A 19,287-nucleotide genomic window follows, 5' to 3' on the forward strand; every position below is an offset into this window, starting at 1 on the left:
TTTAGGGCAGTACCTCCTATACAGCGATTTTTCTGACACTCTCCCCATCCCTGACTTAATAGTGAGTTTCTCTGCTGTGCACCACTATTGCATGCCCCCCCCCCCATTCACAGATGTGTGCTCTTGCTTGCAATGGAGTTATTGTTCCAAACTCCAGTTTTGCCATCAGAAGCAGCCTAGACTCTTGGGGATTAGAGCCAAGCAGTTATGTGGGAGGTGACAGGCACAAGTGGATACGGTTGAAATCTTAGTCTGGCACAGTAGCAAGAAGAGTTTGTTAAGAATGGATTTTGTAGGGGATCTATTTGGAAATGTCTGTTTCTGGTAGTCTGGATGAAACATCTTTGTGATTGTGGAACTTTAGGTTCCCTGTGGGGGACATTTGATAAAGAGCCAACAGTGAGATGCAGTCCAAGACAACAGACCAGCTCTGAGCAGTATGGTAACTGTACATCTATTGCCACCATGTATTTTTCAACAGGAATCTTTTTCCTCAGCCTGCATTTGCTGGCCATTCAGAAGGCTGTGTTAGGCTGATGGTCTTTCCAAATTCTTGCCCTCTTTTTTGTCTAATGAGACTCCTGTACTAGGGATTCTCTGAATACAATTGACAATGATTACATTTCTTACCTCTATTGAGAATCACCATTTGTAACTAGAGAAGAAAGTTCTAGTTTTTGGGGTGGTGCTTACAACTCTTCACTTTCAGAATTTTGTTATAGTTAAAACCAACCAACCCAACAACAACAAAAACTGTCGTCCCCCCCATAAATGTACATCTTCTGTTACATCCCTAGGACAGAGTTTGTAGCCTTTATGTGAAAAAAAACTGGATAAATGAGTTTGTATGACTGACAGAGTGTCTCTCTGCCTTTGTTCTATGTTTTAAAAACTGATGGCTGTTCTGAAAGGAAAATTTCACTTTTTGACTGCATTTCTCAAAGGGTAGTGAACACTTGCACTTCGACTGTGTAAAAGTGACTCAAATGTTATATTTCTTCACAAGATGTGGAAATAAGTTTTATCCCTCTGTTACTAAGATTCTGCGACTTTTCTACCTCTATTTAGATTTTAGATAACTACATATGAGCACCCAAGAATATTCTCCTATTAGATGCACGAGTGAGTCTTTTTAAACGTACATTTGTTTTAACTATTTCTACCTTCTGAAAGGTGTGGGAGAATGCATGAATCTACATGGCAAGCTTAAATATTTATACATCATTGATCCTAAATGTTAGACAATAGTATATACAAGAAGCCTGTTTGGTTTCATATTTTTGCTTTTCCCTGTCAGTGTACCTGCTTTTTAGATGACCACTGAGGGGAAAATGCAGTTACATTTACCCATTATTCTTTTCCAAAACAGCTGATAGGTGGGGGCCTCTGATCCCCAAAATAATCTCTGGGGTCCCTGGAAAGGATAGGTGGAGCTTCCATTCCAATACAGAATTCTCATTAGACAAAAGGGGTGGAGATAAAGAAGACTAGTGGTCTAATATGGCCTTCTGATTGCCCAGTGTATAAGGGCTAGGGTGTCATTGGCAACCATCAATCTTACTATACTATACTATACTATGGCATAGGAATCTGTTTAAAAACAATACATGGTGGCAAAAGATATACAGCTACTCTCATTGCCATCAGAATTGGCAAAGGAATACTCACACAGTTTTATAGATGCTTCTGTCTTTGAGTTTCAGGTGAGACTGGTAATGTCCTAATGACAGATAAACTCCTTTATGGTATCTTCCCTTTTGAATTGCTTGAGCTAAAAGCACTTTACAATTACTAATTAAACTTTACTACAGCAGGTGTTGTAGTATGATCCCCATTTTACAGTCTGAAAAGCCACTTGCCTAAGGTCACACAGATAGTCAGTGAGACCTCATCTTCTGACTCTCAGACATGTATTGTAACCTCCAGATCATGTTCCATGTATGCAGTGAATGAGTACTTACCAGCAAAATATTGTAAGCAGATACTGTAGACACAAAGAGTTAAATTCATCTCTGGTGGAGTTCCATTGACTTACTTGGAGTTACACCAGGAATGAATTTGTCCCAGAATCTGGCAATTGGCAGGTTACAGAAGCCATCTGCTTCTCCAGATACTAAATACCATTTTCCATTGTTATTCCTAAGCCTCTTTTACTCAACACAATTGGGGAACAAAAGTCCTGCCTGGTTATTACAAATGCTTCAAGTATCTTCCTCCCTCGCACTCGCTTGAAAAAAGCTTTTTAAAAACAAATTTCCTCTCCTCCCCCAAAGTTATTTTTGTGCTTGTGAAAGCTACCAGATCAGAGAATTAAGTGCTCTATCTACTCACAAAATGGGTGCAGCAGCAGTGCATGCTTTCCCCACCAGTGTTTCTTAGCCTTACCTTGAAGAGAGTGCACGCTTATGTTTAAGAGGAAGTTAAGTCTTCATGGCCCATTCAATCCTTGGCCAGTGTACTGAAGTGGCTAACAACAGAACCAATTAGTATTGGATCAAGTGGTGAGATTTGCAATGTGGATGCCTAGCCTAGAAACTGGACCTAGGCCCACCAACTAATTTTTCATAGACTGCCAAACTACTGCCAGCTGGCAAAAGCTTTCAGTCACTACTCACCTGGGGGAGGCAGATTGGAATCTGTGCCCTGGAGAAGAATGGCTCCGTAGCCCATTACAAGTCTCCTGAGCTACCTACTGCCTGCTGACCTAGCATTCTTAAAACAATGTCCCAAGTAGAGTGCAGAGCTAAGAGTTGAAAAAAATCAAGTACGACCTGTAGCTAGAGATGAGCAAAATGTTTCTTGTCAAAAATGGCTTTTCAAACTAAACACTCATTTTAGTGAAACTTTTTATCATTAAAAATCTTCTGATTTCCCAATAAGAAAAAATATTTTAATTCATTTTGAATTAAAAAGTCATTTCTATTTAATTTGATTCAGAATTTAGGGAAAACGTTGTGGTTTTTATTTGTTGATTTTTTTTTTTTTTTTGCTTTCTCACTCCTCTCTTTCGCTTGTCTAGTTTTTAAAAAAAAAAGTGGGTGGGGAGGGGAAGGGAGCGAAAATCAGGGAAAAGGACATTTAAAATAGGAAAAACAAAATCTTCTCAGGTTGAATTTTTTCTTTGAAGAAAAATCAGAAAATTCAGTGAAAAATTCTGAACTACATGAAAATGGTTTTGTTTTCTTCAAAACATTTTCACAGAAAATAATTGCCATTTTTCTAACAGTAAGCACATCTGTATTAGTCTTAAAGGTGCCACAGGACCCTCTGTTGCTTTTTACAGATTCAGACGAACACGGCTACCCCTCTGATACTGGACACCATGCAAGGCACTGCATTTAGCCGTATGGAATGGAAATCTAGTCTTAAAGGTGCCACAGGACCCTCTGTTGCTTTTTACAGATTCAGACTAACACGGCTACTCCTCTGATACACATCTGTATTTGGCGTGTCAAAGCATTAAGGATATTATGTGCCACCTACACCTGGACAGAACCTGTACCCAGATGTTCAATGGGTTACTGTCACATCTGAAATTTTTACACTGAGAGGATATTTCTCTATGTAGCTGCAGTAAATCTAACACACTCTCTCTCTCTCGTCTCCCCGCCACCCCATTTAAAACATGCAAGTTTGGCTCCTGGTTTGAGCTGGCTGAGTTGGGATTTTGAATTCACAGCCCAGTCATTCAGAATGTCAATCGTCTTCCAGGGCACTGCACTGTGTCCCAGGGCTGAAAATGCTTTAAAAGATCATCTGACTTTTAAAGGGGCACTGTCAAGATAAAATCTGTCTCAGGTATTTCTAAATATATTCGAGCACCATTAATACATTAACACGTAACAAGTAATGTTTAAGTCAGGGGGAAATGTCTTCCTGTGTCGCATTACAACCCTCAATTATTAAGATTGAAATTTAAAAAATCCTACTGATTTTTTCACCAGTGGTGCTGTTTGTTTGTTTGTTTCATTGAGCTCATCTGGAAGCTGAAGCTGATCAGCTGGTTTTATTTTCTGAATCCATTGCCCTAGCACAAAGCTGTTGCATTTGGGTTTCCAACAGTGAGTCATAGAAGCTAGGGACAGAAGACTTACCGCTGTGGAGTTCCACGCACGTCATCTCCCGGCTAGTGTACAGTTATTCCCTATTACACATTTTACGAGTGCTTTTGTCCAGGTTTAGTGTTAAGTATATCAAGCCACAGGGTTTGCACCCCTTCCCCTGGGAGACTCCTCTACATTTTAACACCTTGCTGCCAGAATGGGTCTCTCAGGAACGATTACTTTTATTTAGACTCCCAACCCCTTTGTGGCACCCTAAACACTTCCTCTACTTCCTTGGTATTCGTACCCTTCACATACTTGTTGACTTGCCATATCTCCCCTGCCAGGGGAAATTTAATTACCCCACTAGCAGCTGTTTTTATTGAAATAAAATAAATTAATGACAATCTTTCTCTGCATATTAGGGGTTTTAAAATCTCATACTTTACAAAACCTGAATTTTGCTCCTATATTTCTCAGCAGTGAGTCTCTAAGGGAAAGAGATGACTAAGTGGAAAGAAATTATAGGATGATAAAAAACGAGAGGCACAGAAATGGTTTGCAGTCCAATAAAATGCATCTGGGGTAAAAGTAAGCCCTGTTTTCTTAGCTGTTGGGGTCCCATAGCTCTTAAGCTAAAATTTGTTTCATTCAACATACTGTCTTTTAAAAGAGACACTTTATACGTATCATATTTCTTCTTCCTTGTGCGGGTCCCCAGGGCTCATTAACATCCTTTTACCAAAGAGATGCACTCAGTCCCTGCTTTATATGGCCATTGTTGGTCTAGAAGAGCAGGTTGCTATGCCTATATAGCCAGCCACCAGGCAATCTAGATAGTTATCACGGCACACTTGCTGGGTCATAGGTCAGTGTGCAATGCTGTAAGCACAGGCCACGGTGGAAATGCCTCCTCACTTGTGTCATAGCATGGGCATTCTGATTGGGTAGCCACTGAAGATCCACAAAAAGGGAAGGGGGGAGTGAGCATTCAAAGTCTTTTTAAATGGAGGTGTGACATTCCCCAGGGTACAGCCTGGACTGTTGAGCAGCTGTGTCCCCTGAATTCTCCAAGCTACCGTGCCTTTTACACTGCTTCTCTGTGAGAACAGCCACTCCTGGTCTGTTCACACACAGCCTCTATCATGTAAATTACTCCGAGCTGTACTAGAGGGGTGCACTGGCCAGCCACCCACACATTATATTGCAGAGAGATACCAGCAAATTCTTAGTCCCAGACTTGTCCCCAGAAATGTGCGTCTTGTACTGCCCAGCTCTTTCCTTCTGGACAATACAAGCTCATAAAAGCTCATGTGCATATCATTTTATTCATAGAAAATGATATGCACAAACCCTGTTATTGCAAATGGAGGTTCCCAATCATTTCAGCCAAACACACTTGTTTAGATAAAACAATAAAACAAGTTATAAGCCATAAAAGTCAGAATTGGTTACAAAGAAATATAAGGTAAAACTGCAACTAGCATCTAATTTAACATGCTAAATGAATTCAAAGCAAAGGTTTGTCTCACCACATGCTTTTGCAGTCTTGCTGGCTGGGATCCTTTTTGGCCAGGACCCCACCCCCAATTCAGTTTTAAGTTCCTAATCCTTCAGGTGGTGTTGAGGCCATAAGCAGAGAGAAGTGGAGGAAGAGTACTTTTGGGGCATTTTCCTCCTCCGCTTATAGCCCCCTCTCTTGTGCAAAAGTAGGGTTACCATTCGCCCGGATTTACCCGGACATGTCCTCCTTTTCGCGCTAAAAATAGCGTCCGGGGGGAATTTGTAAAGCACTCACAATGTCCGGGATTTCCCCCTCCCCCGGCAGAGCGAGCGGCTGGGAGGGCTGCAGAAAAATCCCGGGCTGGACTCCTGAGCAGCTGTAGAGGAGCCGGAGCCGCCCTGCATTCTGAGTTGGCCTCTCCTGCAACCCGGTCCGGCAGCACTGTGCAGGGCCAGGGACCGGGTTTTGTTGTGCAGGGCCAGGGACTGGGTTTTGTTGTGCTGGGGAGCGCAGCCACGTGTCCGGCTCGGCTCGCACAGAGCCCAACACCCTGTTCTGAGCAGCAGGGTAAGGGGGACCGGGGGCAGGAAGGTTCTGGAGGTGGCAGTCAAGAAACGGGGGGGGGGCTTTTGGCGGGGGGGGGGAGAAAGTTTTGGGCAGTCAGGGTACAGGTAGGGGGTAGGGTCCTGGGGGGCAGTTGGGGGGGGTCTTAGGAGGGGGCAGTTAGGGGACAAGGAACAGGGAGGCTTAGGGGTGGGGTTCTGGAGGGCAGTTAGGAGCAGGGGTCCCAGGAAGGGGCAGTCAGGGGACAAGGAGCAGGGGGGTGGGGAGCTGGGAGTTCTGGGGGGGGCTGTCAGGGGGCAGGAGTGGGGAGAGGGATCGGAGCAGTCAGGGGACAGGGAGCAGAGAGGTTTAGATGGGTTGGGAGTTCTGGGGGGGGCTGTCAGGGGGCAGGAGTGGGGAGAGGGATCGGAGCAGTCAGGGGACAGGGAGCAGAGAGGTTTAGATGGGTTGGGAGTTCTGGGGGGGGGCTGTCAGGGGGCAGGAGTGGGGAGAGGGATCGGAGCAGTCAGGGGACAGGGAGCAGAGAGGTTTAGATGGGTTGGGAGTTCTGGGGGGGGCTGTCAAGGGGGCAGGAGTGGGGAGAGGGATCGGAGCAGTCAGGGGACAGGGAGCAGAGAGGTTTAGATGGGTTGGGAGTTCTGGGGGGGGCTGTCAAGGGGGCAGGAGTGGGGAGAGGGATCGGAGCAGTCAGGGGACAGGGAGCAGAGGGGTTTAGATGGGTTGGGAGTTCTGGGGGGGGCTGTCAGGGGGCAGGAGTGCGGAGAGGGATCGGAGCAGTCAGGGGACAGGGAGCAGAGGGGTTTAGATGGGTTGGGAGTTCGGGGGGGGGCTGTCAGGGGGTGGGGAGTGGTTGGATGGGGCGTGGGAGTCCCAGGGGTCTGTCTGGGGGTGGGGGTGTGGATAAGGGTTGGGGCAGTCAGGGGACAAGAGGCAGGGAGGCTTAGATAGGGAGTGGAGTCCTGGGGGGCAGTTAGGGGCAGGGGTCCCAGGAGGGGGCAGTCAGGGGACAAGGAACGGGGGGAGGGTTGGGGGTTCTGCGGGGGGCGGGAAGTGGGAGGGGCAGGGGCGGGGCTAGGGCGGGGCTCCTCCCGTCCTCTTTTTTGCTTGCTGAAATATGGTAACCCTAGCAAAAGTCATCTCCAGCTGCTGTTGCACAAGAACCATCTCCAGCTGGGGTTCAGTAGACAGACAGTCTGAGTGTAGGGGAACTCCCACCTGTTTCTTTGTCAAGATGCAGATTTTTGCGCACACCCTTCTTCCTGCTAAAGAATGGCTGCTCAATTAGGTGATAGTCCTCTTGATTTTGTTGGCATCTGGCTGAAGTGTCAGTTTGCCTTGGTCTCTAAGGAACTGGTTTGTACCTGTTTTTCTAAACTTGTAATATGTAATACAAGAGAATCTTATAACTTTACATAAAATGTTGCCACCCATATTTTACTAGGATAATAATCAGCGGTTTATGAGCTTTCAGGTGATACCTCACAAGCAGGAGCGCTGCCAGGTTTTCTGCCGCCCTAGGCGGCGGAAGGTCCTGCCCCGAAATGCCGCCCCCCCACAAAGGCGGCGGAAGGTCCCGCCGCGGAAATACCGCCGCGGTTGCCACCCCCCAAATCGCAGTGCCCTAGGCGACCGCCTAGGTCGCCTAATGGGTTGTGCCAGCCCTGCTCACAAGGCATATTTTGTACTAAATTTATTATAGTCTTGAAAAAATAGTGAACATAAGGATACAGACCTCACAGGAGGGAATGGGATGCAATTGTCAGTCCCAGCTAGGCTTGGATGCTCTGCGTGTAAGGTGTAAATACTATTCCCAACAAGCCAAACTTCTGTCCTCTCCTGTTTGGGGGCATCAGTAATTGGAGGGGCAGGAGGAAGCCAGGTCTGCATGAGTATTACCTCGTCCACCTCTGTTCCACAGTTTAATTGGATGTCCTGAGATTCGTACCCAGTCACTACTCAAATGCAGTGTGTGCTATTTAAGGTGCTTAGGAGCTAAACTGAAGGTTCCTGGGCCACAGTCGGCTTATCGCCATTTGCTAGGTTTGCACATTCTTGTTGTGTTTATGGGAAGCTTAGTACAAATATAGCATGAGATTATCAAGTTACGTTAAAAAATATGGAGAGATGGCTAGAAGTTACATAATGGAAAAAACCATTGCTGAGCTTCCGGTGTCAAATGACCCTTTATTTCCTTGGTAAGCAGACTCTACTTGCTTTCCTTTGAGCCAGTGGGGCCCAGACTGCATGGTGTGACCCCAAATGAGCAGCTGGCATTTTGGGAGATTGGGAGGGTGCTACCCAGCTCCTACTCTCCTTGTGCGGGTCCCCAGGGCTCATTAACATCCTTTTACCAAAGAGATGCCCTCAGTCCCTGCTTTATATGGCCATCATAGTCTGATTTGTCTTTTGTACCCCCAAGTTTCACCTCATTTAAAAACTATTTGCTTACAAAATCAGACATAAAAATACAGAAGTGTCACCGCACACTATTACTGAAACTTTGCTTACTGTCTCATTTTTACCACATAATTATAAAATAAATCAATTGGAATATAAATATTGTACTTACATTTAAGTGTATAATACATAGAGCAGTATAAACAAGTCATTGTCTGTATGAAATTTTAGTTTGTACTGACTTTGCTAGTGCTTTTTATGTAGCCTGTTGTAAAACTAGGCAAGTATCTAGATGAGTTGATGTACCCCTTGGAAGACCTCTGCGTACTCCCTGTGGTACACATACCCTTGGTTGAAAACCACTGCAATAAATGATGATATTAAAGGGTTTTTCATCTGTGGATCTCTAAGCTCGTATCATTGTCCCCATTTTAAAGATGGCTAAACTGAGATATGGAGAGGGGAAGTGACATATCTAGGTTCACAGAGTTGAGTCACCAGCAGAGCTGAAAACAGGATACAGGGATCAGGATTCCCTCTTCCTTTCTGCTGGACTGTGCTGCCTCACCACTTCCCCGAAGCAGCCAAGTAGGGTGACCATATTTCACAAAGGAAAAATGGAACACCATGTGAGGCTAGCCTGAGTCCCTGCCACTCCTACCCCTTTGTGGGGCTGCCCCAAGCCGCTTGCCAGAGCCCCCCCGCTCATCCAAGTCTTCCTCCCTGCCCAGGGCTGGCATTGCTGCTCGCTTGAGCCCTGTCTGCCCCCCATGCGAGGCTGGGGCTGGTATCACTGCTTGCTTGAGCCCTGTCTGCCCCCCTGCGAGGCTGGGGCTGGTATCACTGCTCACTCGAGCCCTGCCTGCCCCCCACCTGAGCCTTGCCTCTTCCCCCTTGCATGTGGTATTGCTGCTCACACTTTCCCCCCACCACACTTTCCTCTGCACCATGCCCCACTTTTTTGACAAAAGTGGTCATTTGTTCCATTTGCTAAAGTTGGCAAGAGCAAATGGGACAAATGCCCCTTTTACCAAAATGTCGGGACGGCCGGGAGAGGGCTTAAAAAAAGGACTGTCCTGGCCAAAACGGGACGTAGGTCACCCTAAGCCACGCTGTCTGGTTTTGCAGCATTCACAGTCCTTGTTGTCAGCAGCTTGCACCTAAGGGAGCCTGGGTTTTCCTGCGTGGCAGCACAGAGCACTAACTGTTCAGCCACTGCCAAGCCCTCCTCCAAGCTAGTTCTTGTCAGGGGAGAGTTTGTGGTAATGGGAGTAATTAACACACTGGGAATCATTTCTGTGTCCTAGAAGGGAACAGAAAGAGCCATCAGAGCAGCCCCAGGCATGATTGCTCTGCAGGGTTATTTTCTCTGTCTTTCTTCTTTCCTTTTGCCTGGGTTTTGATTTTTCTTCTTTGTGTTAAGAAAGCTGGAGAACAGAAATGGTCTGTAAATTGTATCCACGCTGAGCTAGAGCTAGGTAAGCTGGCTAAAGGTCACCCTCTTGGACTATACAGGTTATTTGGGAGGGGGTGGGGGAAGGAGAGATGCGTGGCTCCCCCCGACTCTTTTCCACCCCTCCATCCCCCATACTAGATCTGAAGAGCTCTGGTTCTGAATTGAATCTATTTAATAGTCCCAGGAGGCAAGAGCCTTGAAGGGTGATTATCTTCATTATAAAATATTAACTCTTCCAGCAGCCAGATGGCTTCCCAGCCCGCTGGTTTTGAAGTCTGTGCTGTCGTGGCCTTGTACTTGCAGTTGAACTGAGCATGTTGTCAGCTTGCTCAGACCCCATCTGAGGCCACAGGTGGCATTTTGACTCTGTGTCTGACATGAAATGAGTCTGTGTGTGCTCATGTCCCTTGTGCATAGTTACCCATTTCACATAGTGTGTAAACCCGTACGGATGAGGTAACATCTCCTCAAGTGAGATCCAGGGCTGGTTTGATAAGAAAGGGACACTCTGGCCCTATCCTTCCTTCTGTAGCAAGAAGAGGGGAACAGGGAGGCTGGTGCAGATGGGTCTTAACCTTCCTGATCACAAATTGCCTCCCCACTGCACCTGGAAACTGGCAAACTTTAATTGGTGGCTGAGGCTGACAGTGAGCGTGTGTGTGTAAATCCTGACCTGCTAGAGAGGAGGGGAACAAAAGAAGCCCAGTCTTGTTTAACAGGGCACTTGTGAACTGAGGCTTTGGCCCTACCTGAATGGAGTGCTTATATATAACCTCATCTCTTAAGGAAACCACATGGTGATGCCATTATTGATAATGTAACGACTCCACGGCCACTATGTAGAGTCCAGGAAGCATATCCAGGATGGGAGAAACCAGCCAGAGCAAGGGAGTTTGCCATTCCTGAGGGGTTGAATTGCCCCGTGGCTTCTGTATGGTAAGGTCAACAAGAGGGGCAGTGGGTTCTTCAGTCTCTCCCCTGAACTAGCTCTCAGCCCTCTCCAGCCCAGTAAGAGAGTGGTGCTGGGTTCAGAGATTATGGTTGAGACGCAGATTCTCCTGGAAGGAGAAAGAATAAAATGCACTTGAGCCACTTTCTCCAGTCTCTCTTTCTTTCTCCTGTCATCTCTGTGCAAACATCTCACTCTGTGCCCTCACCAAGGAGGCTAGTGTGTGTGGTTTTTGTTTTTTTTCCCAGTGACAGCAGCAACTCAGTTTTCATGTTTGCATTTTTCATCTGAAGGTTTTTCTTTTTCTTTCTTTTTTTTCCTTTCCATTCTTTTAGGTAGAGCTCAGTTGGGTATAGATAGATCCAGCCAGGAGGATTTGTGTTTAAGAGGAAGCTAGCTCTGTGAAGAGCCATGCAAAAGGCATGATCCAAACCGAGCCCAATACCCAGCATTGAATTAGACAAATGTAAAGAGGATAAACAAATACTATCAGCTTCTCCTACCTCTGCCCCGAGCAAACACCAGCTTTTAATATCAATTATTGATTTTGAATTTCATAGAATTATATCAGACCGCATATACTACAAGGCTGTAATGATCCCACTGCTCTGTCCTGGGCTAACTTCAGAGACACAGATTGATAGCACCCCAAATTAGGGCTGACTCCTGTTAAAATTTGTGACATAACTGCCTTTTGCTCTAGTGGGAGCAGGACTGGGTCCTTTGGGAGCTGAGAAGGAGGATGAACTATTGCACTTTCTCTTTGACTGGTAAAGATGGGGTGTTGGCTGAGGTCAGAAGTGACAGGAGTTTGTGAATCTCAGGCAGGTCACTCATGAATGATGTTGGCTCTGCATTACAGTGTATGGTATGATTAGCAGTTTCTGCTGAGGGAGATTTAGGCCTGGGCTAGCCATGGGTGCTGCAGATTAGGATTGAGATGCATTGGCCAAGCTGTGTGAGACACCCAGGACTGGAATAACAGGCTAGCTGTGTGTGGGAAGCTAGCACAGCTCCTGACTGCATAGACCTGGCTCCATCCAGTGCTGCTCTTTCTTCTGCATGTGAAATTGCTGAAAATTACACTTAAATATCCATCCCTAAGCAATTAGCAGTCAAAGAAAGAGGTAGAGAAGGGGGACGGCAAAGACGGAGAGTAGCAAGCCAGTCTGTTAAAGCCTTTCTGTGCAGTTTGGTAAATAACTTGCATGTCAGCTCTGTGCCCCGGCTTCTCTCTCTGTTTCCCTAGCAGTTGCGTTGTGAGACATTTGCAAAGATATTAACCCGGCATAAAAAGTGTGCCAGTCAGTAATTATGGAAATTAGTTGGCAATTAGATATTGTCACTCACGCTCACTCGCTCTCCGCATAGAACAGATAAGCGTTTGAGAGCCACTCCACAGCGAGGGCGGACCCCCCTCCCAGGGCTTTTAAGCAAATGACTCTCACCTCTGGCATAAATAAGCTGCCCCTTAGTCTTGGCAAGATGGCTAGTGGCCAGGCAGCACTTGATGCTGACCCCTCCCCAAGAGCAGTGTTGTAGTATTCTCCCCTCTCCATCCTTAGGATTTCTGCAGCTCTTTCATTCCTGTGAGTGGGAAGTTTGAATAGTGCAAGTAGGTGTGTTTCCTGCAGCGGGTTTTCTGTGTGCGTAATGCTGAGCCGTCTGCTCAGAGTGCAGACTATATGCTTTGTCTCCTCCTTACTGTACTGAAGTCTGAAGCACAGGGAGCACAGGTAGGTGTCAGAGTAACGTGGGGATGATCTGCTGGACAGCGGATCCTTTCAGAGCAGCAATTCTCAAACTGTGCTCTGTGGAGCGCTTGCTAGTAGGCTGTGAAGAGCTGGCCGGCCGCGTGGGGCTGGCTCTCCACCTCATTTCCTGCTGCTAAATTGCATTAAAATAAGCTCCCAATACTCGAAAAACCTTTGAAATGTTACTTTGCCATGTGAGCAACTGCTGGAATTGGTACAGGGCTGCTATGTGATTGTGCCTGGGAGGGGAGGTGTCCAACACACAACCTCTCTCTCACACTGGGATTCATGCTGGGAAAAAGTTTGAGGTCCCTGAAGAAGACACATTTTAAAAAAATACTACAGTATTCTAAAGGAAGTGCAGTATCATTCTAATGGAGCTGTATTGTGTGAGGCTGTTGCTAGAGTTCTCTTTTACAAGGGGTTGTCCGATGACCAGCTGGCCTAGGGGTCAGGCAAGGCACAGAGGGGACCCCAGCCAAGTTGTACGTGGCAGGCCGCAATCCCTCTTGAATGCTCATATTGCTCCCCTTCGAGTTCTGCCACAGCAGAGGAACAGGGTGCGAGGTAGGGGGACCCAGGTCCACCCACTCCACTGGGTCCCAACCCAGGGCCATAGAAAGTTTGTCAAAGTGTCTGGACTAGTAATTGAGCCATCCCCAAGTTACACTTTTCCCTGGGTCTCTTCCTATCAAACCAGAGCTCTGCTGTTTGGGGCGTGGTCACTGTTTCAGAAGACTCCACTTGGTCTGTTAACATCCTGTTCAAAGCAGCCTCTTGTAGGGCTCTCAGCTTCCCAGAGATGTGGGCAATCCGGATTCCCTGCTGCTAGAACATCTTTAAAGCTGTTGCCCCACTCCTGTCACAGCTCCCAGCACCAGCCTTGCTTCTTGGCACAGCCTGTAGCTCCTTCCCTACTTTTGCTGCTCTACCAGTGTCCTTTTAAACTATTCCTCTACTGGGAGCATGCCCTGCACATGTTGAGGGGTGGGACCTCCCTCACTCTGTATTACCTTATTATTGCCCTCGTTCCGTGTGGGGAGTGCAGACCCCATCACACATGTTAAGAGTGGAGTTTCATGCCATCAGTGTGTGTTAGGCATAAGTCTAAGTGTCAGTCTTTTAATCTCTAAAGGCTTGAATTCAAATCCTTCCTAATGCTAGAAAGGGACAGTAATTCTGGGTTTCCTCCCAACCCCTATTGCTCTATAGTGAGAGTGGTTTACATTGGCAGAGCTGCATCGGGCCCAGGACTGGAATACCAGGGGATGCTGCAGGTCAGGATTAAGGGGCATTGGCAGAGTTCTAGGGGCAATCTTGCACAGCCCCAGCCTGCCCTATGTCTGGATGTAGACAGTCTTCCCAAAACCAGAGTTAGAACGCATAAATATCAAGAAATAACACCTGTAATTTGTCATGGCCTGACGCAATCTTCTCTCCTTCCTCTGCCTAAATAAAGATGACCTTATCTTTGCTAGAAAATAGATTGAGGGGAATTGGTGATGGGAAAGTACATGGATTCCTTGCCTTGGTCAGCAGTCTGAACCCAGTGCAGCTACCTCTGACTAGTTTCCATTTTGTTGATTGTCTGGTGTCCTGTGGGAAACAAGTTGCTGGATCTCAGCCCATTCCTTAATGGACAGGTGCTAACATTACAGAAGTCACCACCACTGTTCATGATCCCCATTGTTGCAGCGGAGGGGCCAAATATCGAATGGGCATGAGGACTGAATTTCCCCAAGAGGGGGTTCCTGCAGTTTAGGATTGAGAGAGATTAGTAGGATGGATGTGAGAGGAGTTTGCTTTACTGTGGGCTGTACTGTGCCTGTTCTGTGGATACTTACCCGCTGTCGGCCTCAAGGGCTGTTGCTTCAGCACCTCTCACTAGCTCTGAAGGAGTTCATTTTTAGTCAGAAAGAGAGAGGGGTGCTTCTTCTCCTACTTTGCTCAAGAGAATTTAAAGCTACTGAGGGAGATGTTCCACCATGGGGTCTCTGTGGGGCTGGCTGCAATGCTGAGCTTGCCTACCTCTCCCTCTCATGTTTGTTTAAAGACTGTTTAAATCTTAACAGGGAAAAGAATTCTACTGTGGCAGTGGTAAAAGTTCTAGGGAACCTTTAGCTGCTAGGAACACTTTGCTGGCTAATTTACACACGTTATTATAGTCTTAATCCTGTCTCATCAATAATTCCAGGCCTGGGTCATCTCTTTCTCCCTCCCCCCGACCCCGGCCCAATAAATCATGGAGTATTTTATTGCAGCCACTGGGGAGCACGGAGTAGAAGGATAAACAGATGCAAGCCAGGTATCTCTGCCTGCAGTTGCTTTGCAAGGCCCACGAATAAATGACTGAACCAATGTTTCGGTTATCGGGAGGAGAAACAATTTGAACATTTGGGTCCTTTTTTCTTTACACCTCTTTTAATGCCTCCTGCTTTCTCTCCTCCCTCAGCCTGAGCCAAGCTGTTAATAATTAAAAGGAATTATCTTCCCTCTGGTTTTGACTTGATTGTATTTGCGTTTATAGCAGTTAAGCTAACGAGCTACAGTCAGGCAGCTGCAGGGAATGGGACTGACTTACATGGGACATTGAAAACTCACATTTCTCTGTTGCTTACAGGTTCTCTTGTAATTGATTCGTTTTGTGTTTCAAGTGACCTGTTTTCAGTGCTGGTTAAAGGTGCCAGATTGACAGCCTTGGAAAGGCCTCATGCCAGTCCCCTGAGCCATCCAGTCTAGCTTTGTACTTTTGCTGAACTTGACATGATAGTCTTTCCCTAGAGGCTCATGCCCAGCCCGTGTCTATGAACAAGTCTCTGCTCTTACAGTAGCCTTTGTTTTAGCCAGTATTTTCAAACACAGAACGCACCCGAGGTTCAAATTCCCTTTAATCTGAAATAACCTTCCTACTCCAGACCCAGTCACCCACCTTCCCCCAGTAAGAATTGAATTCAACACTGGTATAAATGGATGGACCTCCGTCTTGCTAAAGACAATCGGTGTTGCTCCCACTTCATCCTAGGAGTGAATTTGGCTCTTAGTGAGTAGCAAGCTCTTTGTAGAACCTTCAAGATTGAGACCATTATTTCTATATTTAAATATTTGGGAGTGCTTGGATGCGACAGTGATGGGGCATATAAGTGCCTAGACAGACCAGTATGGTGCACTTTCTACCATGTCAGCCAGAAGCAAAGGTTCCTGGTATAGCTGCTGGGCCTAGTTTTTAAGGGTCCTGGTTTGAGTCTCTGCACTGGTAACATGCAGGACATATGCAGCAAGTTCTAATGCTGAATGGAAAACCGATAACTGGATGTCTGTTCTGTCCAGCCTCCTCAACGCTGTTCTATCGGTCATGACAGGAGGCAGAGGAACAGAAAATCTGTGCAAAATGCCTTCCCTTGGCTTGTGCTGGATCTTTCTGTTCTAAGGAATTCTAGTTTTTGCACTAAGCATGTTTTGTTTAATTACTAGAGAGGCTGTAAAGCTATTCCAGTCTATAAACTTGTTGGGACAGACCCATCCATTGTCAGTGGAGTTAATGAATTTGACCTGCTTTGGGAACAGAGATTGCAGATACAAGTTCTGTTTTGAGTTACCACTTCCATCCTAGCTCCTCCCCTCCCAAAAAATCCCAGTGTAGTTCCAGCAATGCACCCTGCAAGAGCTGGGGAGCATGTCAGAGCTCAGTAAAAACCCTCTGAGTTGCAATCTCCTCAATTTAGAATGATCAAGGGATTGTGGATGAGCACAGTAGTGTGATATGTTTCTGTGTGTACCAGACTAATAATTAATGCCTAATTCTGCCCTCTTTACACCTGGGCAACATTCCTATATGTTGCATTTTATTTGTGGGGCTAGATTCTGCTCTTAGTTACACTGTTGAACATCTAGAACAACTCCACTGGGTGATAGGAGTTGCTCCAATTTTACACCAGTATAACTGAGAGCAGAATCTGACTCACAGAACCTTTGATCTCCTTGATTTGAAGGGAGGGAAGAACTTGGCCCTTTGGAAAGTTGTTAGGGTCTGCTGGTCAGTGAAGATGAAATAAACTGCCCTCTGCCAGTGTGTTAGAACTTGTAGAGGAGCCAAACTTGCTTAAAAGTTGCATGCTGTTGAAGGGGAATTTTGTGGTATTCCTGGAAACAGCATTAGTGAGTGGCCTGGTGTGGGGGTTTACCTAGCATACCTTATGTATACTATTATTACTGAGGGATGGCTTTAAACTTCTCGGAGGCAGTGTTTCTCAAGGCGAGTGGCAGGTTTTTCATTGTTCATCAGAACTTCTTAGAATATTTATTTGCTATGATAGGGCCTGATCATGACTTGAGCATCTGCATTTCTCACTCAGGCCCTGAGAGGTTTGATGGTGTAAATAGCCCTACTACTTTGGGAGGTGAGGGGATAACTGCAGGTAGGGACATACATGAAATCCTGCCCTCTAAATAAGGAAATATTGCTCCAGGAAATGCATACAAATCTCAGGTTACCAACTACACTTGAGTTCTGGTGATCTGTGGGACTGACCCCGTCTCTCTCTCTCTCTCTCTCTTTCCTTCCCCCCCCCCACCCCTTTGTCCTTACAGGTCCTGCAAGCTCTTTCAGTGCCAAGCGGGGAGTTATGGGTTGGATCACCATCAATGCACCCTGAAGACTGACTTTGGTTTTGGTCTCCCAATGATTATATCCTTTCTGAGTTCACCACCACCTCACTGCCATCACTGCCACAGTTGTCATCGCTTCTAGGAATCTGGAATTTGAGAGTTGGCCTTTACCTCTGCACTCGCTTTCTCTTCTCACAACAACTGTCACTTTTGTGTTTTCCACCAAAACGAGACCACCTTGGGTTTTCTGCCCTTCAAGAAAGTGGATCACCTGGAGAATTCTCGCCACGCACCCCCTCCTTCTGGGATAAAGGCCTCTGGATCGTAACGGATAGCTGAGATCTTTCCTTGGAGAGGTGAATTCTCCTGGCTGATCACGTGTGCGTGCTCCCTCTGTGCTTTTCTTCTCCTCCTGTGGAATTTATCAGTTACAGTGATTTTTCCTGGGGTCCTTCTCACCAGTGCTGTGGCTTTTATATTTCTCCTAGGGAAGAGCAGGTTTTTGCAACAATGGGCTTCACTCTCCACTCTGTCTGCTTCACCCTGAAGGTGAGCTTACTGCTGGGCTCTTTACTGGGCCTCTGCCTGGGCCTGGAGTTCATGGGCCTCCCCAACCAGTGGGCCCGCTACCTCCGCTGGGATGCCAGCACCAGGAGCGACCTGAGCTTTCAGTTCAAGACCAACGTCTCGGCTGGGCTGCTCCTCTACTTTGATGATGGCGGTGTCTGCGACTTCCTCTGCTTGTCCTTGGTTGATGGGCGCATCCAGCTCCGGTTCAGTGTGGACTGTGCTGAGACCACGGTTGTCACAGAAAAGCAGGTCAATGACAGCAATTGGCACTTCCTCATGGTCAGCCGCGACCGCCTCCGGACAGTGCTGGTGCTGGATGGTGAAGCCAAGCCTGGTGAAGTGCGTCCACAGCGCCAGAACATGAACATTGTCAGTGACCTCTTTGTTGGTGGCGTTCCGTCAGACATCCGCCCTGCTGCCTTGACCCTTGATGGCATCCTGAGTGAGCCTCCATTTCAGGGATTTATCCTGGACCTGAAATATGGCAACTCGGAACCGCAGCTGCTGGGCAACCAGGGAGTCCATCTGGACATGGAGGGGCTGTGTGTAGAGAACCCTTGCGAGAATGGCGGCACTTGTTTCCTTCTGGATGGTGAGCCACATTGTGACTGCTCTGCCACTGGATATGTTGGCAAATTCTGCTCGGAAGGTAAGAGATCACTTGTCTGATGGGTTAATTTTTCATTTAGCATGGCTGCAAAAGGCCTGGTGCCTCTATTAGTGGATCTCAAATGAGATAGAGTCCCCCTCCAAATCACAAGCACCTCCTCACCCATAGCAAATAGCAAAGGGGGCGGTTACATATGATGGCAGAGAGGGAATTTTGCAGATATGACACAGCATTGGGAGTGTGGGGAGAATCCTCACCACTAACTTGTTAATGGGGCTGGAGAAGGTAAGCCAATGAGTTCATGAGCACTAAGGGTTTGTAGGAGAGATGGGTCAAACCCCAAATGTTTGTTTGAATTCCCCCTCCCATTCCCATAAATCGAGGAGGGGCAGGTAAAATGGGGAGCAAACATGAATCACCGTGGTTATGGGCTTTGTGGAATCCATACTTGACCGACAAGACTTAACAAAAATAAGGCCATCTTTGGGGTAGCTTGGTAGTAGTCTGGAGAAGGCCCCTGCTCTGTCTGTGGTGCTCACACAGTAATGGCTGAGATTGTCACTTTGGTTGCTCCCAGAACCCCTGCTCAGATCGTTTTGGGGCCTGTGTGAAAGGTCTGACTGGGTTGCCTAAGCAATAAAAATGATGATTGAGTGTAACTACTAGTTTTGATTTTTTTTTCAAAATAAAACTACTGACAAACAACTAAAACTTACCACAGGATAAATACCAGGACTTGTTTCTGGGTCTTCTCTTAAATGCTGTGGTAATTGGCTCTCACCAGTGGGCCCCACTGTTTTAGGTGTCCATCAGGCAAGAGACTTGGATAAAGCTC

The 19,287-nt window shown here is 46.7% G+C and overlaps 1 protein-coding gene across 1 annotated transcript in view; it reads left to right on the forward strand.

Annotated features, from left to right (window-relative positions):
- Positions 1–17,399: 17,399 nt before the first annotated feature.
- Positions 17,400–19,287, forward strand: part of NRXN3 (neurexin 3) — a 1,374,011-nt gene continuing 1,372,123 nt past the window's right edge. Inside the window, exon 1 of the mRNA XM_054027796.1 lies at positions 17,400–18,491. Coding sequence (XP_053883771.1) covers positions 17,783–18,491 — 709 coding nt within the window. The 5' untranslated portion in view covers positions 17,400–17,782. The remainder of the gene's footprint in view (positions 18,492–19,287) is intronic.

This window comes from Malaclemys terrapin, chromosome 4 (assembly GCF_027887155.1).
Source record: "Malaclemys terrapin pileata isolate rMalTer1 chromosome 4, rMalTer1.hap1, whole genome shotgun sequence".
NCBI lineage: Eukaryota > Metazoa > Chordata > Testudines > Emydidae > Malaclemys > Malaclemys terrapin.